General features: G+C 59.0%; 1 protein-coding gene across 3 annotated transcripts in view; it reads left to right on the forward strand.

Annotated features, from left to right (window-relative positions):
* Positions 1-22,631, forward strand: part of COL11A2 (collagen, type XI, alpha 2) — a 28,368-nt gene extending 5,737 nt beyond the window's left edge. The window contains exons 5-66 of one of the 3 annotated variants that reach the window (XM_012658416.1): positions 53-244; positions 1,039-1,116; positions 1,747-1,809; positions 2,477-2,656; positions 4,820-4,879; positions 4,984-5,025; positions 5,231-5,293; positions 5,617-5,691; positions 6,159-6,245; positions 6,477-6,533; positions 6,699-6,752; positions 6,850-6,903; positions 7,001-7,054; positions 7,223-7,276; positions 7,459-7,512; positions 7,595-7,639; positions 7,766-7,819; positions 8,169-8,213; positions 8,403-8,456; positions 8,674-8,718; positions 8,853-8,906; positions 9,137-9,181; positions 9,389-9,442; positions 9,564-9,608; positions 9,798-9,851; positions 10,178-10,285; positions 11,172-11,225; positions 11,516-11,569; positions 11,677-11,721; positions 11,805-11,858; positions 11,979-12,023; positions 12,167-12,220; positions 12,319-12,372; positions 12,584-12,637; positions 13,034-13,141; positions 13,281-13,370; positions 13,542-13,595; positions 13,825-13,932; positions 14,052-14,159; positions 14,299-14,352; positions 14,456-14,509; positions 14,699-14,806; positions 15,028-15,081; positions 15,220-15,273; positions 15,472-15,525; positions 15,686-15,739; positions 16,081-16,188; positions 16,554-16,607; positions 16,787-16,840; positions 16,972-17,025; positions 17,492-17,545; positions 17,808-17,915; positions 18,021-18,074; positions 18,219-18,272; positions 18,504-18,611; positions 18,775-18,828; positions 19,080-19,115; positions 19,307-19,360; positions 19,473-19,740; positions 20,321-20,433; positions 20,808-21,014; positions 21,484-22,631. In XM_012658416.1, coding sequence (XP_012513870.1) covers positions 53-244; positions 1,039-1,116; positions 1,747-1,809; positions 2,477-2,656; positions 4,820-4,879; positions 4,984-5,025; positions 5,231-5,293; positions 5,617-5,691; positions 6,159-6,245; positions 6,477-6,533; positions 6,699-6,752; positions 6,850-6,903; positions 7,001-7,054; positions 7,223-7,276; positions 7,459-7,512; positions 7,595-7,639; positions 7,766-7,819; positions 8,169-8,213; positions 8,403-8,456; positions 8,674-8,718; positions 8,853-8,906; positions 9,137-9,181; positions 9,389-9,442; positions 9,564-9,608; positions 9,798-9,851; positions 10,178-10,285; positions 11,172-11,225; positions 11,516-11,569; positions 11,677-11,721; positions 11,805-11,858; positions 11,979-12,023; positions 12,167-12,220; positions 12,319-12,372; positions 12,584-12,637; positions 13,034-13,141; positions 13,281-13,370; positions 13,542-13,595; positions 13,825-13,932; positions 14,052-14,159; positions 14,299-14,352; positions 14,456-14,509; positions 14,699-14,806; positions 15,028-15,081; positions 15,220-15,273; positions 15,472-15,525; positions 15,686-15,739; positions 16,081-16,188; positions 16,554-16,607; positions 16,787-16,840; positions 16,972-17,025; positions 17,492-17,545; positions 17,808-17,915; positions 18,021-18,074; positions 18,219-18,272; positions 18,504-18,611; positions 18,775-18,828; positions 19,080-19,115; positions 19,307-19,360; positions 19,473-19,740; positions 20,321-20,433; positions 20,808-21,014; positions 21,484-21,624 — 4,605 coding nt within the window. In that variant the 3' untranslated portion in view covers positions 21,625-22,631. The remainder of the gene's footprint in view (positions 1-52; positions 245-1,038; positions 1,117-1,746; positions 1,810-2,476; positions 2,657-4,819; positions 4,880-4,983; positions 5,026-5,230; positions 5,294-5,616; positions 5,692-6,158; positions 6,246-6,476; positions 6,534-6,698; positions 6,753-6,849; positions 6,904-7,000; positions 7,055-7,222; positions 7,277-7,458; positions 7,513-7,594; positions 7,640-7,765; positions 7,820-8,168; positions 8,214-8,402; positions 8,457-8,673; positions 8,719-8,852; positions 8,907-9,136; positions 9,182-9,388; positions 9,443-9,563; positions 9,609-9,797; positions 9,852-10,177; positions 10,286-11,171; positions 11,226-11,515; positions 11,570-11,676; positions 11,722-11,804; positions 11,859-11,978; positions 12,024-12,166; positions 12,221-12,318; positions 12,373-12,583; positions 12,638-13,033; positions 13,142-13,280; positions 13,371-13,541; positions 13,596-13,824; positions 13,933-14,051; positions 14,160-14,298; positions 14,353-14,455; positions 14,510-14,698; positions 14,807-15,027; positions 15,082-15,219; positions 15,274-15,471; positions 15,526-15,685; positions 15,740-16,080; positions 16,189-16,553; positions 16,608-16,786; positions 16,841-16,971; positions 17,026-17,491; positions 17,546-17,807; positions 17,916-18,020; positions 18,075-18,218; positions 18,273-18,503; positions 18,612-18,774; positions 18,829-19,079; positions 19,116-19,306; positions 19,361-19,472; positions 19,741-20,320; positions 20,434-20,807; positions 21,015-21,483) is intronic. The other 2 variants (XM_012658417.1, XM_012658418.1) reach the window with 2 other exon arrangements.
* The last annotated feature ends 2,857 nt before the right edge of the window (positions 22,632-25,488 follow it).

Here is a 25,488-nt window from a genome sequence, read left to right on the forward strand (position 1 = left end):
TGTCTCTCTCTTGGCCTCCCTTCATCGGTGTTCCTTCCTCATGGCTTTGCAGGGTGATGTCCAGGAGCTTGTCATTGTCCCGGGGGTCCAAGCTGCCTATGAATCCTGTGAACAGAAGGAGCTGGACTGTGAGGGGGCGCAGAGAGAAAGACCTCAGAACCAACAGTCCCACAGAACCCAGAGATCTCCAAAGCAGCAGCCATCAACACTTCATAGGCCACAAAACCAGGAACCCCAGCGACAGGTGAGAGAGCTGAGTGAACCCCCAACTGCAGCACACCCCAGAGAGGGAAGACACCCAGACATCTCCCCTGCTTAGATCCCTCCCCAACCATACCTCCCTCACCCCCTCCTCCCAGTCCTCATTCATCAATCTTTTTATTTTCATTTAAAAATAAAAAGAGTCGTTATGAAGAATTTGTTATGAAGAATTCGTGGCTGGGAGCTGTGTTCCCTGCTTGTGTCTCCTCCTCTGCCAGTCTTCCTGGAGCTGTGTCCCTGGGCTTCCCTTCCTTAATTCCTTCCTTGAATTAAGAGATTGGGAGAGAGTGGGGGAGCAGAGTAGAGGAGACAGAAGCTGGGAGAGAGAAGTTGAGATGGTGGGACCGAGGAGAAATGGGGAAGGAATAGGGATAGAGGATCCCAAAGGAGCGGGGTCTGCTGAAGTGTGGGAGCGGGGAGCCCAGTCTCTGCCTCCTCCACCCGGAGGGACAGGATTAGGGCTGTGGAGGGGAAAGGGGGGGCGGGAAGGGGAACTGGGTGGGGTGGAGTCTGGACAGCTGAAGTACAGCTATGATCTGGGGCCAGTGGTCTGAAGACTGGAGGGTCAATCTCTTAATCATGTCTGCTTCTGTCCCACATGCGGGACCCCTTCCCCTTCCCCACCTCTCTTCACCTCTCTCCTGACCCCCAACCTTTCCTTTCATCCTCAACTCTCTGCTTCCCAACTCCATGCCTCCCCTGTTTCCCAACGTGCCCGCCCTTCACTCCCACCCTCCAATTGCCCCATCCCCCTCCTGCCTATTCCCCCTCTCCCAGCCCACTGAGTCTCTCTACTATGACTACGAGCCCCCCTATTATGATGTGATGACTACGGGGACGACCCCTGATTATCAGGTAAACTTGAGGGACCCCTTCATTTCTTCCCTTCCTCCCAGCATCTCCTATGACACCTCCTCCCTCCCCTGTCTGTGGGGAGAGACACCATATATAGATTATGGGGGTTCACTCACTCAGTGCCCCTCCATGTCTCTGCTGCAGTGGCCTCGGAGCCCCCACCACAGGGCTTCCCCTTCCCCTAGGGGGCGTCGGACCCCTCCCCGAAAGCCCGCCCCACCTGCCAAGAGGTCAGCAGCCCGGCAGGCGTCCCCCTCACCAGGCTGGAGGCCCTCTCCAACTGGAGGCTCTGGCCCAGCACGGGGCCAGCCTCACCCCTCCAGACGCCCAGCTCGGCGGGCTGCTTCCCCCGCTGCCCGGCCCCCCCCCAGGACCAGAGGCAGCGGTTACCGGCAGGTAGAGCCGGGGCATCCAGATCTCTGCCCCCAACCTCTATGACCTTGGAGGTTCAGTCTCCCCAAAGTGTCCCCCTTCCAAAGGGGCTGCAAGATCTGAGATTTCCCCCATCCCCCAACACAGACAGACACTGCCCTGGGGTTAGGGGGATAGGTGCTGCTTTGCCTCCCCTTCCACTAACCTCTCTCCTTCCTTCCACCCTGGGCTACTCTTCTCCCCTCTCCTTGGGGTTAGGACCCCAGCCCCGATGAAGAAGAAGAAACTCTGGAGTCCAGCCCCTTGCCACCCCTTGAGGAGGTAACTCCGTCTCCAGCCCTCACCCCAGCTGGGGGCAGTGGGCATCTGTGACCCAGTCCCCTTGCTCCATGCCATCTTGATGAGCCAGCCCCTCTTCTGGCCAGAGGGCTCTTTGTCGTTTCCATTTATGGCCTTCTGTCTTCTGATCACTCCAGACCTGTGGGGAGGCTTATCTCTCTAAGTCTGTCTAAGTATGTCCGTGCCGCCTGCCATCATTCTTTGATTCCAGAGTAACCTCCTCTCCATGTCGGTACCAAATGGTCTGATTTCTACGTCCTATTTCCATTCCTAGGAGCCATTTTCTGTCCAAGGCTGTCATTTTTTCTTTTCTCCCAGTCTCTCTGTCTCTTTGGTCATTCCCTGGACTTTGTCTATCAATACGTCTGTGGACTGTCCACTCTGTGTCCAGCCCTCTGGCCATCCTTCCTGTTATCCACCATTTCTTCCCAGCAGGCCCATTTGTGGGACATCCCTCCCCATTTTTGGCCTTCAGTGGCCATCCCATTTCTATACAACCACTCCCCTTGCTCTTCTTGGGAGAAAAACTCTGGTCTCGATTACTCTCAGAATCCTTTGGGCTGGAAGTTGTCACCCTCTGGGGTCCAGGGAAAGCCTCCTCTCAGCCCTAACGCCCCCATCTACCCCTTCTCCCTCCCCACCTGGGAAGGAGCAGACAGATCTCCAGGTCCCCCCCACAGCCGACAGGTTCCGGGCAGAGGAATATGGGGAGGGTGGCACAGACCCCCCAGCAGGGTCCTACGATTACACCTATGGCTATGGGGACGATTATCGTGAAGAGACGGAGCTTGGCCCTGCCCTCTCTGCGGAGACAGCCCACTCAGGAGCCGTAAGTGAAAGGCGCTCCTCTTCCATTCTGACCACCTCAGTGGGAGCTACAAGAACTGCTTCCTGTTGGTTTTGATCATTGTCTGTTGGCTGTGCGCTGCTTCCCATTGGTGATGTGCCATTTTCTGTTCATGTAAGATGTATATGTTGCTTGAAAAGATACTTCCTGCCTTCCCTTGCCAAATGTCTTTCCCTGTGACTCCTTGTGGATCCTTCTGCCCAGGGCATTGGGATTTAAAAAAAAAATCCTGTGGCCATGTCCTGTCTTTCTTGGTCACTTTCTGTCTAAACCAGTCAAGCCGGATTTCATAAAGCTTTTGGTCAATAAGCCCCTACCCTGTGTCCATTTTCAGTCTGTCTCTGTCATTTCTTCTTGGTCAAAACAGTATCTTGTTCATGTTGCTGTCAAATGGTCTAACTTCCGACATTACATTTTCCAATCCACAGACCACTTCTTGTTTGTCCCTTCCTGCCGTGGCATCCATCTTGGTGTCCGTGTCAGATTGGACCGAAAGGGATTTGTTGTTTGTGTTCTGCCTCTAGTTTTTAATGCTGTTTTGTGACAATTTCCTTTGACAATAAGCCATTTCCTGTGTGTCTCATGTCATCCAAATCATACAGTTTCCACTGTGGGCCTAGATATTTATCATGGCCACTTCTTGTGTGTCCTAGCCTTGATGTTTGTGTCTTCCTGGCCTTGATGTTTGTGTTTTCCTGAAGAATTACCTTTCATTGTCATAATTCCCTTTGCAGGAGTCACTTTCTGTCTATTTTGCGGATGCCTTTTCTCTCTTGGTCACGGTAGCCATGTTGTTGTTGAAGGTTCACCTCCTGGGTCCTCTTTCCTTGGCTCTTCCTGTCTGTCCAGCCACTTCCTGTTTTTCCAGTTTGTTTTCTAGCTATCTTGGCCATGTTTAATTTTTCTTGGCCCTGGCATCATTCTTGCTTCCAAGTGTTTGTCATTTTGTCCTGTCTCCCTTGATTGTTCCCCATGTCTTCAACCACTTCCTGTCAGCTGGAGTGTTTCCTGTCTACTCCGCTTCATCTCCTGCCTGCCCTGCTGTCATGGCTGCCTCCTCTACCTGCTGCCTCACCCCATACCTCCCTTCTCTAATACTGACACCCTTGACCTTCTGCTTCCTTTCCCTTATGCTGCTCTTTGGATATTTGGGATTGATCTGGGACTGGGGAGAGTTTGGAAACTGATCATTGCTGTTAGGATGGAGGGGAGGAGGCCATCCAGAAGATCTCTGTTGGGAGAGTTGGGGGTAGTGGCAAATGTCTTCCCTTCTCCCTGTCCTTATCTTGGTTCTGGTCCTAGAGTTGGGAGTAGCCATCTAAATGGAAGCATGACGGGGAGGGAACTGGTGGGCTTGGGGGGACAGAGGAGGGACAGAGGAAGGGAATAGCCTCCTTGCTGAGAGAGGAACTGGGGGACTTACAAGGGGGGGCTGCCCTTGGGGTTGGAAAACTGAGCCCAGGAACTGTTTTTCCAAAAGCTAGTTATGAGGCCTGAGTTGGGGGTATCAGTGGTGACTACTCTCCAAATTTACTTAGAATATGGATGCTTAACCTTTGGGGAGTCTTTAAATTGTGAACCCCTTGAAATCTAAATAAAATTCTGTGCACAAGGGCATATACTTTTTCTTTTCTGCAGAAAGACTCATAGCTTTCATCAAATTTTCACATGGGTCCCTTCCCTCCCATTACCCCCAAATAAAATCTGTCTACAATCATAGAGAGATTCTTATTTGATGGGTTGGGGTAAGGGTGAGGAAGTGGGTGCCTTCTTAAGAGTCTAGGGATTCCTGCACAGAGGGAGTTTGGAGAACAGGGTGGGATCCTCTAGAAGAGGGTTTGCGAATGTTAGGGTTTCAAATCCCAGGAAGGGTCTGAGAACTTTCCTGACAGAAGCTCTCAGGGAGATGGAGAGGTTGTGTTTGCTGAGGCGGGGCTGGGACCTGGCAGGTGCAGCCTTGAGGTCTCCTTGGCGGGCCTGCAAGGTCTGTGAGAAGAGCTTTTGGGGGATGGCTGGCAGATTTGGGGGGTAGGGTCAAGGAGGTCTCGGAGGATGTAAGAATCAAGGCTGGATTTGGGAGGGGGCAGTCCTGGGGTTCTGGCTGCTCACAGGCCCCACTGGGGATTACATGTGTGTCTCCCTCAGGCTGCCCATGGACCCCGGGGGCTGAAGGGAGAGAAGGGGGAGCCCGCGGTGCTGGAACCTGTGAGTTACACTGGTCCCTGGGCTGAGGCGGTGGGAAGAGGAGGAGCAAATGGGGGTGGGGAGCTAGCCCTGTCGTGTCTGACTTTTAACCTTTGACTCCACAGGGTATGCTCGTGGAGGGGCCCCCTGGCCCAGAAGGCCCTGCGGTGAGTCTGGCTGTGACTTGTTAGCCTCCATTCTCTTCTCAGAGACCCTTCCCCCGTATGCCCAGGCCTCCTTCCCAGCATTCTCAAGGGTCCTTCCAATCACAGCTTCCTGGAGTCCCAGACTTCTTCAGTAAGACCACCCTCAGCCACATGCCCCTCTTCTGCCTGAATGTCCACACCTGACTCGTACTCTTCTGTTCCTCAGGGATTGACTGGTCCCCCTGGCATCCAAGGGAACCCAGGCCCAGTTGGAGACCCTGGCGAGAGGGTAAGGGAGTGTCCTGTGGGTGGGGGGGCTGCAGAGGAGCTGCCTGTACCCCACGGGGGCTACCATGCTCAGTGTTCCTCGTTAGCTGGCTGTCTGGTGAGTGAGGGGTGGCGTAATCCCCAGAACCCAGAAAGGAGGCCAGTCTCTGGTTGGAGAGAGGAGCAATCTGTATCTCACCCTCATTTTTCTCCATGGGAGTGGGGGGGCTCAGGAAAGATCTAGGGAGTCTACATCTATTCTGTTGAGGAGAGTTGCAAAATGATGCTAAGACCTTGGCACCCTCCATCTGTCACTGTGTCTTTCTCATTCTCTACCCACTCCAGGGCCCCCCTGGCCGAGCAGGGCTCCCTGGATCAGATGGGGCTCCTGGCCCTCCTGGCACGTCCCTCATGCTGCCAGTGAGTCATCTTCTGGGCTTTGGAACGGGCTGAGGGGGAGGACAGGGGGATTGTGTTGTGTCACCAAGAACCGGAAGGTCAGGGAAGCTATGGAGGAGTATCTAAAGACCATGAACCCAAAGGGATTGATCTTTGGAGTGAGGGGGTTGGAGCTTCATTAGATGACCTAGAACCAAACATGGATCTTCTAGAACCAAATAAATCATTTAGAACTGGACAGAAACTCCTACATTTCAGGGAGTCTAGAACCAAAGCAGAGTCTTTTGGGAGGTAGAGGCTAGAGAGTGGGGGAGGTGCACAGGGGTTGAGTTTCTGAAAACATCTAAGTAGTTATCTGGAACCCATGGGAGATGCTGGACAGAGCAGAGTCTGGAGGATGGGCCAGAGATGCTGGAAGAAGCCTCTGGCTGGGAGGGTCCCATGGATTTCCTGGAAGAGAACATGGACCTTCTCTCCTTGCCCCTCAGTTCCGGTTTGGCAGTGGTGGGGGTGACAAAGGCCCTGTGGTGGCAGCCCAGGAGGCTCAGGCCCAGGCAATCCTGCAGCAGGCACGGGTGAGTGGGGCTGGAGGGGTCTTGGTGGAGAGAGGGGTGTGGTGGGAAGGGAAGGCTCTAGGAGGGCTGGAAGGGTCGGTTGGGGTGAATGTGGGGCCGAGAGGGAGGTTGGGGAGAATGCAGGGCAATGGACGAGGACCAGGAATGGAAGGGCAAGTTCGGAGGGTGTGCTGGGGCTAGAGGCTCCCCCGCTGCCTCTCCCTCAGCTCTGCTGTGCCCTTGCTCCCCTAGCTGGCGCTCCGTGGACCCCCTGGTCCCATGGGATACACAGGTCGCCCTGGACCCTTGGTGAGTGAGTGGGTGTTAGGGTAGAGGATCCTTTAGTTGTGAGGGGGGTGTGGATCATTCTGGAAAGGGGCCAGGTTGAAAGTTGTTTTGCTTCTTTTGGGGAGGGCTCTGAGGTCACCGTTGGGTGTGTCCTTCATCATGGCCATTCTCTCTTCTCTCTCCCAGGGGCAGCCTGGAAGCCCTGGCCTGAAAGGAGAATCTGGAGACCTAGGACCTCAGGTGACCACCCTCCCCCACGCCTGCATGCACGCCTGATCCCCAACCCAGCACTCCCGCTGTCTATGCCCACTAACCCTGCCCTCTCTCCCCTCGCCAGGGCCCCAGAGGACCTCAGGGCCTCGCAGGCCCTCCTGGCAAGGCTGGGCGAAGGGTGAGTGCCCCAGGGGTGGGATAGTTTTTGGGGGAAAGGGGTACGGAGAGGGGGACTGCGCCCCCTGCTGGCTCTGACACTTTCCTGACACTCCCAGGGCCGGGCGGGTGCTGATGGAGCGCGGGGGATGCCTGGAGAACCTGGAGTGAAGGTAACAGGCCCTGGCCCCTCTCGGACACCTGTAGCTCCCAGCCCCACCTGTGCTCACTCGTTCCCCAGGCTCCCCCAGGATGCAGCCCCTCCCCACTCAGAGCACTGTAGGGTGGGCAGGGGCGGGGAGGGGTTGGGCCCTCACTCTGGCTGCCTCTCTTCCTCCTAGGGTGACCGAGGTTTTGATGGACTCCCGGGGCTGCCTGGGGAGAAGGGACACAGGGTGAGTATACTGGGGGCAGGCGCTGTGATGGGGGTAGAGCTGTGGAGGGAGGGAGGCAAGGAAGGGAGGCTGGGGGTCCGCAGGAGCTCTGTGAGCGGAACCCCTTGGCAAATTGAAGAGGGTCCGTGTCTGCCTGCGCTGGGGCTCTGAGGCCCCTCTTACCTGTTCCCCTCTTTTCACAGGGTGATACGGGTGCCCAGGGCCTTCCCGGGCCCCCTGGTGAGGATGGAGAGCGGGTAAGTGTCGTGGCAAGCACAGGGGCTGGGCTCAAGAGAAGTCTAGAAGGCAAGGCCACTTCCCCATGTCCTCCTCCTCCAGGGAGACGATGGGGAGATTGGGCCTCGAGGGCTGCCGGGAGAGTCGGTGAGTGTCCAGGGGGTTGGTTTTGGGGAGGGGGCTCTGGGGAGGTCAGGAGTGGGCCATGGGCACTAAAGGGACACATTTTCTCTAACCCATCCATGCTGTCTCCTCCCCTAACCCTGAATGCAGGGACCCCGAGGTCTCCTTGGCCCCAAAGGCCCACCTGGTATTCCTGGACCCCCGGTAAGTGACTCCCTGACTTCTGACCCTGATGTGACCTCTTGACCTCTCCAACTCTCCTCCCTCCTCACCCATTGCCTTCCCTGGCCTCCACCAAGCCCCGCCTCAGCCTTCGCCCCCAGATGCACCAGGGCTCTGAACATAGCCGAAAAGAAAAGTAAATCCTCAAGAAAAACAGAACGAAAACCCACAAGCCCACAGGTCCACAGCCCCGTGCCCTGTGGGTCTAGGCTGGGATGGCTGTGTTTGCTTAGGTTTGGGATGAACTGGAGGTCTGGCCGTCCCACCCTCTCAGGACCATAAGTCCCTCCAGGCCCACCTTCTGGCTGCTCACACCCTTCTTGTGTTTCAGGGTGTCCGAGGCATGGATGGTCCCCAAGGCCCCAAAGGGAGCTTGGTGAGTGATGGGCGTGGAGACGCCACCCTATCCCCATTCCCAAGGTCCCCACCAGGGTCCTGTTCACCCCCGTGTTGACCCCTTGCCTACTTCCCAGCCCTCTTGGCTGACCTGCTGGGACTCTGCTCTCTGCCCTAAGTTTGTTCTGTCACCGTCTCCTCTGACCCCTGCCTGGTTGCCTGTTTCTAGGGACCCCAGGGAGAGCCAGGACCTCCTGGACAACAGGGCACTCCTGGGACCCAGGTGAGTGGTCTGTCCACCTCCTCTCCAACTTTAGCAACTTCCCCTGGGCTTCCACAATGGGCCAGACCCCAGATGGGGACAGGAGATTAAGGGTCTCAGGCTCTGGTTAGGACCCATGCACACTCTGGGTGGGGAGGCTGGCTACAGGAGAGAGCCCACCTACTCTCTCTAGAGGGCAGAACGGAGGCTCCTGTGACCTCTCTCTCTCTGTGCGTAGGGTCTCCCCGGGCCCCAGGGTGCCATCGGTCCTCATGGAGAGAAGGTAAGTGACTAAGTGATTTGGAAGACAAGGGGCTCAGGGTGGGGTGTAGGGAGCACCCAAAATGTCTGTTGGGACTTTAGCTGTGTCCAGACCTGACTCCTCCAGTGACCCTAAGCCTCCTTGTCTTCCTGTAGGGTCCTCGAGGGAAACCAGGGCTCCCTGGCATGCCTGGCTCAGATGGACCCCCGGTGAGTGAGCCCCCATCTGTTAATCCAGTTCCCCTCATCCCTCTACCCCCAGGCACAACCTCTAAGCTCCTTCAGTGACCATCCGTACAGCGTGTCCCTGTTACTGAAAGGTCACTGGCGGTGCCTGCCCCGGTCAGTTAGCTTCATTAGGTTCCAGGGAATTTGGGTTGGAAAAAGCATGGGAAAGGTGACAGGGGCCAGTGATCACCTTCTCTATTCCCTACCCTCAGGGTCACCCCGGGAAGGAAGGTCCTCCTGGAACCAAAGGAAACCAGGTGAGATCTCCCACATCTCCACCCAGACTCGGGAGCCTCGGGCTCCTTGGGCTCCTCATCTCATTGTTCACGTGGCTCCGATACTCTCAAGCCCTGTGCCCTGTAACCCTGCCCAGACTCCAGTGCTGTTACTTCCATTTCTACCCCCGGGGGCCCCACACTGGCACCGCGAGGCCCCTTTATAAATGCTTCTATTTCTTCTCCCAGGGCCCATCTGGACCTCAGGGTCCTCTAGGATACCCGGGACCTCGAGGTGTCAAGGTAACCAACCACCTGGCTGAGAGACAAAGGGCTGCAGTCAGGGGAGTGAGATGGGGTCTTAGGAGCTCAACCCTACCCCCCGAACCCCTGATCACTCTGTCCCTACTCCCTCTCATTCTAGGGTGTGGATGGAATTCGGGGTCTGAAGGGTCATAAGGGTGAAAAGGTGAGCTCCGTGCCCCCAGTCTCCCAGCACCTCCGTCCTGCCGTCTCCTCTCCTCATGCCCTTCCCTCCAGCCTGCCCATGCTGCCCTCAGGCTCCCGAAACCCCTTCCACCCATGTTCTCTGAAACCTTCCTTTTGAACCCTCAACCCTCTGTCCTCTGTGGTGTCCTCTCACCTCCATCTTTCTCAGGGTGAGGATGGCTTTCCTGGGTTCAAAGGTGACATAGGCGTGAAAGGTGACAGGGTAAGTAGAGAGCCCACACTGGCCCCCACCCCCATGTCCTAATCATCCCCCCCTTTGGAGCCCCGAGTCACCAGCTTACTGCCCTGAGACCCTGGACTCCCCAGCTCTGCGCTGTGCTCCCTCGGGAGCCTGATCCCAGCAGGATGACAACCCTACTGTCTGTCACGCTGGCCCTCCAGTCACGGCACTGCCCCTGTGGGCTCCCTGTCCTGCAATAGCTTCTGGGACCCCACCAGCTCCACCCAGCCTCACTGGTGCCGCTTCTCCTCCAGGCCCAGACCCCACCTCCAGTCCCGAACCCTCACTTCTCCCACCCTCTCACTCAGGGCGAAGTTGGAGTCCCTGGATCCAGGGGAGAGGATGGCCCCGAGGGGCCGAAGGGACGCACTGGACCCACCGGAGACCCTGGGCCCCCTGGGCTCATGGGCGAGAAGGTGATGGGTTGGGGGAATCTGTGCCGGGGTCCTCTGGGGATGTGGGCACTGGGCCAGGGTGGGCGTGGGGGTGCCCACAGCTGAAGTCAGAGAGTCAGTTGAAGATAGCCACGCGTTCATTATGCTCCCTGGCTGCCCAGGGGTTGCGGGGGGATAAATGAGCAGTCAAGGAAAACTCCCCGCCATGAATGAAGAGTCTGGTGGGCACGAGGCGTGGAGGGTAACTGTAGTGAATATGTGTCCAATGTCAGAGCAGCAGGAGTTCGGAGAAGGGAGAGAGTAACAGCCTGTGAGGTCTGCCGTCTGCAGAGCTGACGCTCACTGCGAACACTTGCCGTGTGCCGGGCACCCTGCTGACTCTTCCTGTCAATCCCGAGAGGCAGGCATAGGTTTTGCAGAGGCCCAGGGATGTTAATGTGTTAATCATGTAGCCAGTGAAGGACAGAGCCAGGGTTTGGGCCCAGGCAGTCGGGCTGCAGAGTCCCTGCTCCCAGCCGCCACTGCCCAGCTGCCTGGCAGGACGAGCCCCAGGAGGAAGGGGGCGCATGCGTGGGAGTTGGGGTGGTGTGCTGCCTGGGCGAAAGGCCCGAGGCCTGCAGGGGGACTGGTCTTGGTGAGGTAGCAGTGGGTGCTGAGGTTGGCAGGAGGGCAGCAGCTAGACCATATTGACTCTGAAGGACTTGCCGGAGCTGCAGACACGGGGGAGGCGACGTCCCAGCACTAGAGTTGGGGAAATCCTCCCTCAGGAAGGAGAGACTGCGAAGGCCAAACAGCCCTGGGGTTGAGGAGGGCCGGGCTGGGGTTTGTGGGGCGTTGCTGGATGCGGCTGGGGTCTCTAGGGATGGAATCGTAACAGTGGCTCCTGTTGCTCCTTGTCTCTGCACAGGGCAAGCTGGGTGTTCCTGGTCTGCCTGGCTACCCCGGACGCCAGGGTCCCAAGGTGATGTGATGTCCCGTTTGTGCCCCTCCTCTTTTCCCCTTCCCCAACCCCTGATTCCAGGAAACACAGGCTAGCAGAGCAGTGGGGGGCCCTAAGAGAACGTAGCTGACCCCTTTCTACAGATGAGGAAACAGGCCCAGAGCAGTGGGGGTTTGTCCGAGGCACGTACTTATCCGCAGAGCCCGGGTCTCCCATGCTGCTGCCTCCATGGTCCGCTGACCCCCTCTGGCCCTTCCTGAGCCCCCCTCTTTCATGACTTCTCAACTTCCTTCCTTCTCCATCCTCACCAGGGGTCTCTGGGATTTCCTGGCTTTCCCGGAGCCAGTGGAGAGAAGGGAGCCCGGGTAAGCTGGGGGAAGGGAGACGGTGCGGAGGGAAGGGCTGGGGGCTCTGCAGGGGGTCTGTGGGGAGCCGAGCCTGGGTGACGTTCTCTCTACTTCCTTCCCACCAGGGCCTGTCGGGGAAATCAGGACCTCGGGGAGAACGGGGCCCCACGGTGAGTGCAGGGGTGCGAGAAACAGGAGGCTCAAGATCCAAAGGGGTGCGTTTGCGTTTTTCTGACCCTTCTCCTCTCTCTAGGGTCCACGGGGTCAGCGAGGACCCCGAGGTGCCACGGGAAAGTCTGGAGCTAAGGTTAGTGGCCTCTGCAGGGCTCCATCTGCCCGCCGAGCCCCAGCTCCCCTCAACCTCTCTGATCTTGGGGATGTCTGGAAGGCAGCTCCTCCCACTCTCTGACTCTGTTTCCCCCCATAGGGAACATCTGGTGGTGATGGCCCCCACGGGCCCCCCGGAGAGAGGGTGAGTTGGCTTGAGTCTCCCCTTCCCCAGTGCTTGCCTAGGGAGCCTGGGTGGAGCCAGCTCCCTCCTCACCCCAGGGAGGAAGCTGCACCCCTGCCCAGCTCCTGGCCCATTCTCCTGACTCAACCCCTCTCTGACCCTAGGGTCTCCCTGGACCTCAGGGTCCCAATGGATTTCCTGGCCCCAAAGGACCCCCGGTAAGCTGAGCCCTGAGATCTGACCACTCTGGCTCTCTGAGTCCTTCCCTATCCCCCTTTCCAGCCTAGAGTTCACTTGACATCTGAACCCCTTCCAGGGCCCCCCCGGGAAGGACGGGCTGCCGGGACACCCAGGCCAGAGAGGAGAAGTGGTAGGTGACGCCCCTGGCCACTTGTTCCCTCAAACCCCAGAGCCGTCTGGAAGGCCCACAGGGACGTTCTCCTGGCAGAGTGGAGTGAACCCCAGCGCTGCTCAGACCCGCAGCCCAGGGCTCGGAGTGACCTGCCCCTCCTCCGGGAGTCCGGGGCTGCCCACGGTGCCCACGCCTGCTCTCACTGCATTCTCCCCTCTTCCTCTCTCAGGGTTTCCAAGGGAAGACCGGCCCCCCAGGTCCCCCAGGAGTGGTGGGACCTCAGGTAGGTCTGTCCCCAGGAGAGAATGGGCCCTGGACTCTAGAGTTAGGCTGTCTGCCCCTCTTTTCTCAGCCATACACCCCTGCCCTGGTCTGCCTGACTCAGACCCCTGGGGCTGGGGTCACTGGTCGGGGCTGGATTTGGGGCAGGGGTCCTGAACAGGGGTCAGTCTATTTCCTAGGCCTGTTCTCATCTTCTTGTCTCCAGGAAGGGGCAGTTCCCCCACAGGGACACAAGGTGTTGCAGTTACTCCACACTGGCCAGGGGAACCCCCAGGAATTTCCCAGTTTTGGGGCAGGGATAAAGGGGTTCTAGAGGGGTATTTTAGGGTGGCCAGGGTGGGCTCTTTTGGAAGAAAGTGGGATGAAGGGTCTGAATGGGGACTCTGCCTTTTTCTAGGGAGCAGCAGGAGAAACTGGCCCCATGGGGGAGAGAGGTCACCCAGGCCCCCCAGGTCCTCCTGGAGAGCAGGGACTGACTGGGACAGCTGGAAAAGAAGGAACAAAGGTCAGTGAGGGGCTGGGCCGAAGGGAACTTGGGGGGCTGGAGTTGGGCTAAAGGAGTGGGTAGTTGGGGATTTGACGGGGGCCAGGCATCTCTGATTTGGAAGCATGGCTGTGGCTCATCACCTCTCCTTTTCTTTCAGGGTGACCCTGGTCCTCCTGGGGCCCCAGGGAAGGATGGTCCTGCTGGTCTGAGGGGCTTCCCAGGGGAGAGAGGCCTGCCAGGCACTGCCGTGAGTGATTCCCAAACCTTGCCTGTAACAAGTCACCAAGTATCCCGGCCCCCTCCCTGGCCCCCTCTGTGTCACCCACTGCTCCCATCTCTCTGAGACCGCCTCCCCTCCCCAACCCTCATCCTTCCCATCCCTGTGAAGTCCCACCTTCCCCAAATCTCTGGTTCACAGGGTGGACCTGGTTTGAAGGGGAATGAAGGTCCGGCTGGCCCACCTGGCCCTGCAGTGAGTCTGGGGGCCCTGGGAGGGAGTAGGAAGGAACTAGGAGAGGGGGTGGGTGCAGAAGGGTGGGAATGGCTTCTGGATCTAGGCAGGGTTGGGGACTGGGCACAGGGAGTCTAGGATCAGCCAGAATACATCTGACTTGGGGCTCTTCTCCCAGGAATCGTGGTCAGAGGTGGTATGGGGGGTTGCGGTCTTTTTCCTGGGGGTCTGACTTCATCTCATTTCTCAGGGCTCCCCTGGGGAGCGAGGTGCAGCAGGATCAGGAGGACCCATTGGCCCCCCAGGGCGCCCAGGCCCTCAGGGTCCCCCTGGAGCAGCAGGAGAGAAAGGCGTGCCTGTGAGTGTGGGCGCCTTGGGGAGGGGCTCTGGGGAGGGCTCTGTGAGCCAAGGTGGTGGGCTACGAAGGATTTCCTGCATGGTCGCCTCCAGCCCGTGACTCATTTCTCATTCCCACAGGGTGAGAAGGGCCCCATTGGTCCGACTGGCCGTGATGGGGTGCAGGGTCCTGTGGGGCTTCCTGGTCCTGCTGGGCCTCCGGGCGTGGCCGGAGAGGATGGAGACAAGGTGAGGACCCACAGGCCCTGACCAATCTCCTCTCCAGACGAGGTGGCTGATCTGGGCATGACCCCTGACCCCTGTCATGTCATTCTCCCCACTCCACCCCTCTCCCTTCTCTAATATCCCATCTGCCTTCTCCTCCCAGGGTGAGGTGGGGGACCCTGGACAGAAGGGCACCAAAGGGAACAAGGGTGAACATGTAAGTGCCCATGACTTTGACTTCTGACCTCTTGGCCTTTAACCTCATTCTCACCTGATCTCTCCCCCTGTCTTGGTGTTTCTGACTCTCTTTTCTCTCCCAGGGTCCTCCTGGACCCCCTGGACCCATTGGTCCTGTGGGGCAGCCTGGAGCAGCGGTGAGTGACCCCTCCACCCACACTGAGGCCCCGGAGGCTCTAGTCTGCCCTCAGTTGCCCTCTGCCTTGGCTCTGAGGGTGGGAGTGGGGGCTCTGGGCCTGGTGCTCAGCTCTACGTGGGGTCTGTGGGTAGAAAACACCTGATCCATGACCCATTTCTGTGTCCTTGTCCCTGCCTCCTCTCCCCAGGGAGCAGATGGGGAACCTGGAGCTCGGGGACCCCAGGGACACTTTGGAGCCAAAGGTGATGAAGGGACAAGAGGATTCAATGGGCCCCCAGGACCCATTGGCCTACAGGTGAGTTGGGGGGTGGGGACAGGGGCTGAGAGGTGGGGTCAGGGTGGGCTGCTGTTTGCCCCAGACCCTGCTAGCAGCCTGCTGAAGAGGTTGGGGGAGGAGGGGCAGAGGACTGGGGGGCATGTGGGGTCTGGGGGGAGGGGACCGTGGGGGCCTGTCTGCCTAGGGCTGTGCTTTGAGTGGGTTGGTCACCTGGGTCTGTACTTTGTGTACCTGCACAGGGTTTGCCAGGCCCCTCTGGGGAGAAGGGAGAAACAGGAGACGTGGGTCCTATGGTGAGTGTGACCTACTGCCCCCACCCCACACCCGTCCGACTCCCTGGCCTGGCTGCTCCTCCTCCCTCCGCCATTCCTGCCCGTCCACGGTACTCTTTCTCTCCCTCCCCCATCTCTGGTATGTCTGTTTCCCCCCAGGGACCACCTGGCCCCCCAGGACCTCGAGGCCCAGCTGGACCCAGTGGTGCTGATGTGAGTCATCTCAGTCCCTGTCCCTTCAGGCCATGTGTCTAACCCTCTGCCTCCCTTTCCCCAGACCATGAACTCTAGTCTCATCTCAGGTGTCAAGAGAAGCCCCTGGAAGTCCTCCCACCGTCTCACAGCCATGGCCGTGGGGCCTCATCCAGGCGTCTGCGCTAAGCAATGACCCTATTTCTGTTCTTCTTCCAGGGCCCACAAGGTCCCCCAGGAGGTGTTGGGAACCTGGGTCCCCCTGGAGAGAAGGTAACTGGGAAAGGGGTGAATGGACCAGTCTTGGGGGTAGGACGTGAGGGTTGGATGTCGGCAAATTTTGGTTGAGGGTACAGAAGAGAATGAGATGTGGGGAATACAGGGATTTTTTTTTTTTTTAGGAAGCAGGTTTCTGATCCTAATGTCTTTGCAGGGGGAGCCAGGGGAGTCGGGATCTCCAGGGGTCCAGGGCGAGCCAGGTGTCAAAGTGAGTCACAGCCCTGAGACCCCACTCCCCAAACCCCCTCCCCACTCTCAACCCATCCCCACTTTTCCTGGGACCTCTTTGAGCTGGAACTCCTCTGTGGCCAGGGGTCTCTGCTCCTGGCCATACTCTGTGACACCGGATCCCTCGGTCTGAGTGAGCCCTTCCACTCTCTCTTTGAAGGGCAGAGGGGTCAGGGGACTCCCCCACAGGCTTGACTTTCTGTGTGTGTCCCATTGCCACTGAGGGGAGTGGGAGGAGGCTGAAGATGTCTTGGAAGCAGAGGCCGCATCCCTGATCTTCAAGACCCCCGGGACCATCTGTACTCTCCGCTTGTTCTGCAGGGTCCTCGCGGGGAGCGTGGGGAGAAAGGAGAGTCGGGGCAGCCAGGAGAGGCGGGACCACCAGGGCCTAAAGGCCCGGTGGGCGATGATGGCCCCAAAGGGAACCCTGTGAGTTTGCAGGCGGTGGGGGAGCTGAAGAGGGCCCTGTGAATGAGAGACCTGGGAATATGGGTGTGTGTGAGCCCAGGGTGTGGGATGCCTGGGAGGGAGGCCCTGGGAATGGGGTCTCCTGAGAGGGATGCATGGGGTCCAGCATCCCGAGAGAACAGAGAGATGCCCTGCAGTTGATGCCTGAAAGCATTAGACATCATGCAGTGCACAAGGTGGGGGAAGGGGTGCAAGAGACCCTCTTCCTAGGGGGGTGCCCGTGGGCACTGCCTGTAGAGAGGGAGAGTGTGGCATGTGCCACGGGAGTTTGGGTTGGGTGGGCTTAGGGGGCTGTGACCCTAACCCTTCTTCTCCCTCTGGATCAGGGTCCTGTCGGTTTTCCTGGTGACCCTGGCCCCCCTGGAGAAGGTGGCCCTCGGGTGAGTCTTACCCACGGAGGGGAAGCGGCAAAGAGGGTGGGACCTCTGTGTGGCTGGTGGGCTTGGGTGTTGGGAAGCTGGGGGTATGACAGGGCAGGCAGGGGGATGGGAGGATTTGCAGCTTTAGGGGTCATGCCCCCCGGTTGGGGCTCCCCTCTGACCTTGCTTCATCCCTGCAGGGCCAGGATGGTGCTAAGGGTGACCGTGGAGAGGATGGTGAGCCAGGACAGCCTGTAAGTGACCAGTGACCCCACCACCCCCACTGAACCCAAGCGTTCAGACCCCATACCCTTCTTTTGTGCCCCACTCCTGAGGGGTTCCCTTGGCTGCAGGCTAAATACCCATCTTAATCCTCTCTTCCTAGGGATCCCCTGGTCCTACTGGGGAGAATGGACCCCCTGGGCCACTTGGAAAGCGGGTAAGTGAGGTGGACACCTGGAACCTTGGGAGGCAGTCCCGGGGCAGTGTGGACGGAGGCTGGGCAATGGCAGGTGGCATGGGTTTGTGTGTGCGGTGTATTTTGGGTACGTTCGTTCCTGGGTTTTGGAATGCATTTCTTGCCAGAGGTGGTGGTGTTTACCCACCAATCAGAATGGACACTGGATGTGGGGGCTGGCTGGCTTTTCTGGAGGGCCCGTGCTGGACCAGGTTAACCTTCTAGTTGCTGGGGCAGGAGGTGGGCCACTAGGTGGGGTGTGGGCAAGTGGCTCTTCACCAACTTACGGAACTACTCAAGGTTCTAACGACTGGTGCAGCCGTACCTGTTCTTAACGTCTGTGCCTGTGTACGCACGTGCGCGTGTGTGTCCAGGAGGACAGGAGGCGGCAAGAGTTGAGCCTGGCTGTCCACTGCCTCATCTTCTCTTCCTTCCCGCCCCCCTGCAGGGTCCTGCTGGCACGCCTGGTCCGGAGGGGCGACAAGGAGAGAAAGGAGCCAAGGTGAGGCAGAGGCCGCCCCGGTGCTGTGTTCCCTCCAGCTTCCTGGCCCTCAGATTCCTCTGTCTCCAGATGCTGACCCCATGTCCACCTTTCCCATATTGAGCCCCTTTTGGGGACAGGGTTCCCTATACTTGTTCCTGCCCCGGGGCTCCTAGGGTTTGGCTCCTCCTCCATGCCCTGTCTCTGCCACCTGGGACCCCCGGCCCCCAGCCCGCGCCCACTTCCTCTGCCCTTTAGGACGTGCTCCTTGTGTGTGTTTCAGGGGGATCCCGGTGCTGTGGGCGCCCCAGGGAAGACAGGCCCTGTGGGTCCTGCAGGCCCAGCAGGCAAACCTGGCCCTGATGGTCTCAGGGGGCTCCCGGGCTCAGTGGTGAGTCCTGGCAGGGAAGGGCTGGGGTGGGCTGGGGTGAAGGGCCACAAGGGGTGTGGTGTGGGGATGCGCCTCCTGACCCCTGTGGTCCCCTCCAATCTGCAGGGTCAGCAAGGCCGTCCTGGAGCCACAGGCCAGGCCGGGCCCCCAGGTCCTGTGGTGAGTGACTGGGATTGGGTGGGGTGGGGGCTTGAGAGCAGGTCCCCTGGGGCCAGAGCTGAAGTCCTGAAGGAAGTGGGAGGTGGTGGGAGAGAGCTTAGTCCCCCCTCTTCCTGGAGAGAGTGACTTCCTATCTCCTCACAGGGACCCCCAGGGCTTCCGGGCCTCCGGGGCGATGCTGGAGCCAAGGGAGAGAAGGTAAGTGACAGACATGTGGCTAGGTGACTCCCATCACCCTCATTCCCTGAAATCTGTGAGGACCGCTAGTGCCCTCTGCTCTGCTTCAGGCCTCCAGCACCCAGCCCTCAGGTCCTTGCTCAGTGAGAGCCACTCCCAGACCTGTGCCCGGTCCCTCTCCATCCTTCTCAGCCCTTCTCCCCACCCACGTGACTCCTCTCTGCATCCCTGACCACCTGCTCCCTTCCCTAGGGTCACCCAGGCCTCATTGGACTGATTGGACCCCCTGGGGAGCAGGGAGAGAAGGGAGATCGAGGACTTCCTGGCCCTCAGGGCTCCCCTGGGCTGAAGGGGGAGACGGTGAGTAGAGGGCGTGGTCCTGGAGGGTGTGCGAGCATGAGGGTGGGGGTTCCTCTTGGGGTTCGGAGGGGTGGGTTCAGACTTAGCTGTGGGTCTGAGGGAACACATGCTCGGGAGGGGGTGGGGCAGAGGACCCAGTTGAACAGCCCCCTCCCCTTCCTAGGGTATCCCAGGGGCATCCGGCCCCATTGGCCCTGGAGGGCCCCCCGGCCTCCCCGTGAGTACCTCATCTGTTCCTCTGCTAAACCCCTAAACCCCACTGCTCCCCACCCCATGACCTCCCACTGACTTCCATAGCAACTGCCAGCCTCAAACATAGTCCGCAGTGTCCCCTTTTGTCCTCACACCCACAAGGTTTCCTCCCCATACTTCCAGGGCCTCCCGAATGTCCCCACACTCCCTCTCCATTCTTCCGAGTCCTGTCCTTCCTCTGTGGTGACCGTCTCTTTCTTGTTCCTCATTTCACAGGGACCCGCTGGCCCCAAAGGAGCCAAAGGAGCCACGGTGAGTGACCCCCGTCAGTTCTGACCTTTGCTTCCCCCAGTGGGACTTGACACTGTCTCTCCAGGGCAAAGAGACCCCCCCCACCGTGGAGCCCCTCATTCTGAGCCAGCAGACTGATTAGACCCTGCTGTGATCTTGATCCCACGCTTGACCTCTTGACCCCTCCATGACCTCATTCACTCCTTTTTTAGGGCCCAGCTGGACCCAAGGGAGAGAAGGGCGTCCAGGGCCCTCCAGGACACCCGGTGAGTTAGGTGACAGGGCCTGCCTCCCTGCCGTCCGTCTCTGCCCCGGCATTTCTCTGCTTCACCCTTATACCGACCTGTCTCTGACCTCTCCACCCGTCCCTCTGCTCAGGGTCCCCCGGGCGAGGTGATCCAGCCACTGCCCATCCAGATGCCCAAGAAGACTCGGCGCTCAGTGGACGGAAGCCACCTGATGCAGGAAGATGAGGCCCTGCCGACCCAGGGGGCCCCAGGCAGTCCTGGGGGGCTGGAGGAGATCTTTGGCTCACTGGACTCCCTGCGGGAGGAGATCGAGCAGATGAGGCGGCCAACGGGCACCCAGGACAGCCCTGCTCGCACCTGCCAGGACCTGAAGTTGTGCCACCCGGAGCTGCCTGATGGTCAGCTCCTCAGGGGACATAAAAATCTTAACCACAGCGTGGGCACTGAACAAGCAGGATGGAGGTTGAGGGCGTCTTGGGGAAGGTGCAGGGTGTGGGGTAAGGGTTGAGTGGCTTGGCACGGTGGCTGTTTACCAACCAGGTCAGAAGTATGTCATGATTTTAGCAGCTGAGGTGGACCTACCAGTAGGTACCAGCTGGTTACCAGCCCAGTGTCTGCAGGAGCAGATGAACACACACATGTGCACACACCTATTTGCACCTACACAGATGACTCTGTACAAGCACCTACGACCACACCTCGTCCCTGGTGTGAGGATGTCCACACTCGCACACCCGCCAGTCAGAGGAGCCTGGGCTTACTGTGGGGGCGGGGTACAGAGCGATAAGGGTGGGATGCAGTGGGGTGGGATGTATTGTGGTGCTCCGGGTGGGAGAAGGGGAGGACTGGGAGACAGAGAGCATCAGGGGAGGGCTGGGGGTGTGCAGCAGGTGATGGTAAGAGGGAATGTCAGGGCAGACAGCATACTGGAGCCTGGGACCTGGGTGGCCTTGACATCCCCTCTCCCTCCCCCAACAGGAGAGTACTGGGTTGACCCCAACCAGGGCTGTGCTCGGGATGCCTTCAGGGTTTTCTGCAACTTCACAGCAGGAGGGGAAACCTGCGTGACGCCCAGGGATGATGTCACACAGGTGAGAGCTGGCCCTTGACTGCCCCCCCTGCCCCATAGTGTAGCCCCTCAGGGCCCAGTGGTTTCTGGGTTTATGTGACAAGTTCCCTGGCTGCTGACGCCCCAGAGCCTGCTGACCCTCCTCTACCCCTTGGCTCCTTCCTTTCCTTCTCGCCAGTCCTCTGATGCTCACTTTGTCTCCTTCCCATGACAACTCAAGACAAAAAAGTTCACCTGCGTGTACCCCCAGTCTGCTGCTCCCACCCAGCCCTCATTTATCCCCCAGCCCTTTCCTCCCATCCCCTGCTCGCAGCCCTGGCTCGGCTGCCCTGGTGCTGTAGGTGCTCCTCCGCCGTGTCTGCCTCCCCCTGACCCCAGCCCTCCCTCTCCTTCCAGTTCTCTTACGTGGACTCAGAGGGCTCCCCGGTGGGTGTGGTCCAGCTCACCTTCCTGCGGCTGCTCAGCGTCTCAGCCCATCAGGACGTCTCCTACCCATGCTCTGGAGCAGCCCATGATGGTCCCCTGAGACTCCGGGGAGCCAATGAGGACGAGCTGAGCCCGGAGACCAGTCCCTATGTCAAGGAATTCAGAGAGGGCTGCCAGGTGGGAACCAGGGAGAGCGGGGTGGGGGGCGGATGCCAGACTCAGGCTGGAGGAAGGAGGTGGAAAGACCCTTTGGGCAGGCCACGCAGGAAGAGCAGGGAGGAGTCCAGCCTCCTGGTGTCAGATATGCCTGAGGGAGCTCAAAAGAGGTGAGGAGGGTGGGAGGGATGGAAGCTGGGCTTCTGTGAGCTGTCTGCGTGGGGTTCGTCTCTGCACACACCAGCATCACACGGGGCGAGTCGTGTGGGCTCTTACACACATACACAATCAGGTGCCCAGCAAAGGCACACAGAGTGCAAACACACACATTCATGGCGTGACAGGTGGGCACACAGACATCCCCAGTCTCTACATCCTGAGTCACCCGGATGGGGTCAAGGCGCTGAGAGGAGGGGCGAGCCTGGGCCTAAGGTTGAGGGGGGGGTGCCTCCACCATGCTCACTCCTCCCTCTCCTGTCTCCCCCTCAAGACACAGCAAGGCCGAACGGTGCTGAAGGTGCGGACGCCTGTGCTGGAGCAGCTGCCGGTGCTGGATGCCTCCTTCTCAGACCTGGGGGCCCCCTCGAGGCGGGGAGGGGTGCTGCTGGGGCCTGTCTGCTTCATGGGCTAGGACCTCCTCTGTCTGATCCTGTCCGTCGAACCAGGCCCACCTGGAATCCTACAGCATCAGCTCCCTGCCGCCTCCCAAGACGGCTCCTCACCGTCTAGGGGGCCTTGGGCCGAGGGCCCCCAGTCAGGGGCAGGCCAGGGGAGGGGTGAAGTGGGTGCCAGGACACCCCAGGGGAGGGGTGGCATCTGGGGCTCTTGGCCCTCCGACCTGGGGCCTGTGACCTGTTAGAGAGCTGAGACCCTTATTTAAAACTCACCTCCCGATCACCCCAAACAAGTGAAAGAGAAGAGAAAGGACACTGTGTATTTTGTATTTAAAAATAATTATATTAATTATTTAAAGAGTGGAAAACAAAATGACAAGAAAGATAAAGAGAGAAATGCCAACATACATCGGCAGACGTTGGAGACAGGGCTCTCCTGGGGTGGGCCCGGGTACCCCCATCCTCGCCTCAGGGCTTTCCTCAGTGACTGTGTGGGGGGTTTCCGGGCTGAACCCCACCTCCCTCACGTCCCACGTGTAGCACCCACTGTGAACGTCGGAATATATGGTCTCCTTTGCCTCAGGGCTCTGACTCTCTCTCCCCAGGGAGGGGCTCTCTCACACCTGCCTACCAAGTGTTGGCCTCTGGCCCACGTAACTGCTGTTGTCTGTCACTTGGTCTGGGGCTGGCAGGCACTGCCTGCTACTTGAGGACCAGGCCGCTCCCCCAGGAAAGAAATGGAACAGTGTGAGGTGTGTGCAGGGCCTGTATCCAGCAGATTGTTGAAATATTAAAATTCTTCCATATTGGCTGGTAAATCACTGTGGGCCTGTGCCCCTGAGTATCATCTCATTGCCATCCTGGCCCCTCCAGTCCCTCCCTGGGTGCCTTCACCCTCCCTGATCCTGCAATTAAAGGGTTAATGTCTGGCATATGGTTGGAAGGGACTCCCAGGACCCTGTGTCCAGCGTCGGTCCGGTCCGTCCATTCTGACTGATGGTTAAATAATGTGGTTGTCTCCTCCGGGGTATGTGTTGGTGCCTGTGTTGTTATTTCAGTCTCTCCCCGCCCCCATCCAGTGCTGCTTGTTCCCAGCCGAGCTGTTGCCAGAAATGGATGGCTTAATCACAACGCCCTGGAGGGCTTGTCCAGCTGGGTGTCAGGGCCCAGAGTTTATAAAGCCCAGGTGACAAATACAGAAAGCACAAGCAGATGCCCCAGGGACACAAGGTGGGGGCTTAGGGTTCCTCTGGCCCAGGATGCCAACACAGGTGTGGGACTGTTTCTGAGTGTGGGTGTGCCTGTCCTCTCCATTCGACCTCAAATGCAGCCTCCACCCTCGGCCCCCCCATCCCGCCATCTTTAGGGATTTCAGGGCTGGAAGGAGCCTTAGATGGCCCAGTCTAAACTCTTTGCAAGTGGGGAGACGAAGGCCCACTTCCGAGACAACGTTTACCGCAGTTGTACTCCTGGTCATCTTATCCCTCCTCCTCAGGCTTGCCATGTCTTGCCATAAAAAGGTAGGGCTGGGGCTAGGCCCTCCACACGGGGCGTGTACTCGCGTGCATATCCTTTGAGGCTTCGTGTTGGGTCGGGAAGCGCAGTCCCCCTCCTTCCCAAGCTTCCCCGCTCCGGCTTACTCAGCAGCTCCCTTCCCCTATCTGCTCCCCACACGGCATTGCCTGGCTCCCGCCCGCCCCGTGCAGGCCGTAGATTAAAACTTATCCCAGGGCAGGGCGTGGTGGCTCACGCCTGTAATCCTAGCTCTCTGGGAGGCCGAGGCGGGCGGATTGTTTGAGCTCAGGAGTTCGAAACCAGCCTGAGCAAGAGCGAGACCCCGTCTCTACTAAAAATGCAAAGAAATTAATCGGACAACTAAAAATACATAGAAAAAATTAGCCGGGCATGGTGGCGCATGCCTGTAGTCCCAGCTATTCGGGAGGCTGAGGTAGGAGGATCACTTGAGCCCAGGAGTTTGAGGTTGCTGTGAGCTAGGATGACGCCAGGGCACTCTAGCCCGGGCAACACAGCGAGACTCTGTCTCAAAAAAAAAAAAAAAAAAAAAAAATCCCAGGGCCTCACCCCCGCCGGGGCACCCCTCCCTCGCCGGGCGCCGGCGGCGGCGGAGGGGGACGGTGCACTCGCGTGCGCGGTGTTCGCAAGCCCCGGCCGGGCCGGGAGGGGCTGCCTTGCACCCCAGACCCAGAGCCCCGGTAGGCAGCGCCAGGTCCCTCTCCCCGAACTTCTTCCTTCCGGCGGATCCCCGACGAAACAGCCTTGACAGTGCTCGTTCTCAAGGACAAAACCCTGGGCGTCGGAGCAGCTCAGTCTCCCAGGGCGTCTGGAAGCCAGCCTGGCCCTGCGAGCGCCAGCAGCTCCTCCGCGCGTCTCCCCGCCTCTGCTGCCCCGGTGCGGGCGTGCAGACCCCGGCGGCTCAGACGTGCCTCTCCCGCCGCCCGCCGCGCCCTCGCCCACCCCGCCGCCCCGGAAGGAGGCTGCGTGGAGAAGGAAGCCCCATCTCACCTTGCCGGGCCGGCGGATGGGCTTTCTGGGATCTCCGTGCCTCCGTCTCAGTCTCCAAGGTCCCCCTCGCCCCCTCCCAGGCCTCGGATCGAGAGCGGCTCAGACCTACACGGACGCTCCGCACCCGCTCCCGGCCGCGCGGGGCCAGATCCCAGGATTCTCAGGCGCTGCCTCTGCAACTGGAGCCGAACCGCGGAGGGCTCCCTCAGAGCACAAAGGGCACTTCCTCAAAGGTCACTTTTGGTCAGATGGTCTGAGCTCAGAGGGGTCTTCTCCGTGGGAACAATGCCATACGGTCGCTCAAATAACGTTTATACACGGCGGTTAGTTCGCCGGGCCAGTGCACAAAATCCTATTTAACTACGTAGTGTGCCAACCAGCAACGCCCAACAGTTTTATGAGAGATTCTGTGCCAAGGTGCTGCCCAGGGTGCCAGGACCACAGCCCTCCCCTGCGGTCCATTTCTCCCTCCCCTCCGGCAAGCTGGGGCCTGGCTCTCGGGGAAGACGGGAGGAGTTTAAGGGCAGGGCTGCACAGGTGGGGGTTTGGCGCGGGGTGGGTGCGGCATCTGGGCGTGTGGGTGCTGGCAGAGGCTCCAATGGCTGTGGGCTACGGAGGCTTCTGGATGGGGTGGGAGGAGATAAGGGAGACAGAGGCAGGGGCTTTGGGGAACACTTTGGATTTCACTGGGGCAGAACATAAACTCTTGTTGGAAGAGGAGCTAAGTTCTGAAAAGTTTTGACTGCCTCTGGGAGGAGTTTAACTTGGACCCCAAAAGTAAGAGGGAGTCATTGATGGTGTTTGAAAGCAGGCGATATGATGGCATTGTGCGCTAGCTTGGTGGCTGAGGAGAGGAGGGTTTGGGATCAGGAAGCCTGTGGGGATGGGTCCTCTGGCCTGTCACCCCCTTGGAGCTACTTCCCAGCTTTGGGCTGATATTTTTAGCATCTGTGACTTATAGTCATAAAAATAACTTGTGGAATAAAATAAAAATAACTTAGGGACCACTCAGATCACTGTACCTGGGCGCACCACATTGCCCAGAAGGCCTCTGTTCTCTCCCTCCCTTGGCTGTGTTGTGTTTTGGGGTCTGTAGTTATGATGGACCAGGGCAGGTGGAGTGAAGAGGAGAAACAGAATGGAGTGGATCAAAACAAGGCTGGAGCTGCTTCAGAAAGAAGTTCCAGTGTAGTAGGGGGTGGCCACCCACTTTTGTGGTTGTATAGCCCCATTCCTGCAAGTTTAGTGTGGTCAGCAGGGAGCGTCGGGGGCACACCTGAACTTCTTTGTGGCCAGCTATGCAGTTCACAGAGGGTTTACGCACGTAGGCACGGTTATATTTCTTAACTCAAACCTGA

Source organism: Propithecus coquereli, unplaced genomic scaffold (assembly GCF_000956105.1).
Source record: "Propithecus coquereli isolate 6110/MARCELLA unplaced genomic scaffold, Pcoq_1.0 Scaffold587, whole genome shotgun sequence".
Lineage (NCBI taxonomy): Eukaryota > Metazoa > Chordata > Mammalia > Primates > Indriidae > Propithecus > Propithecus coquereli.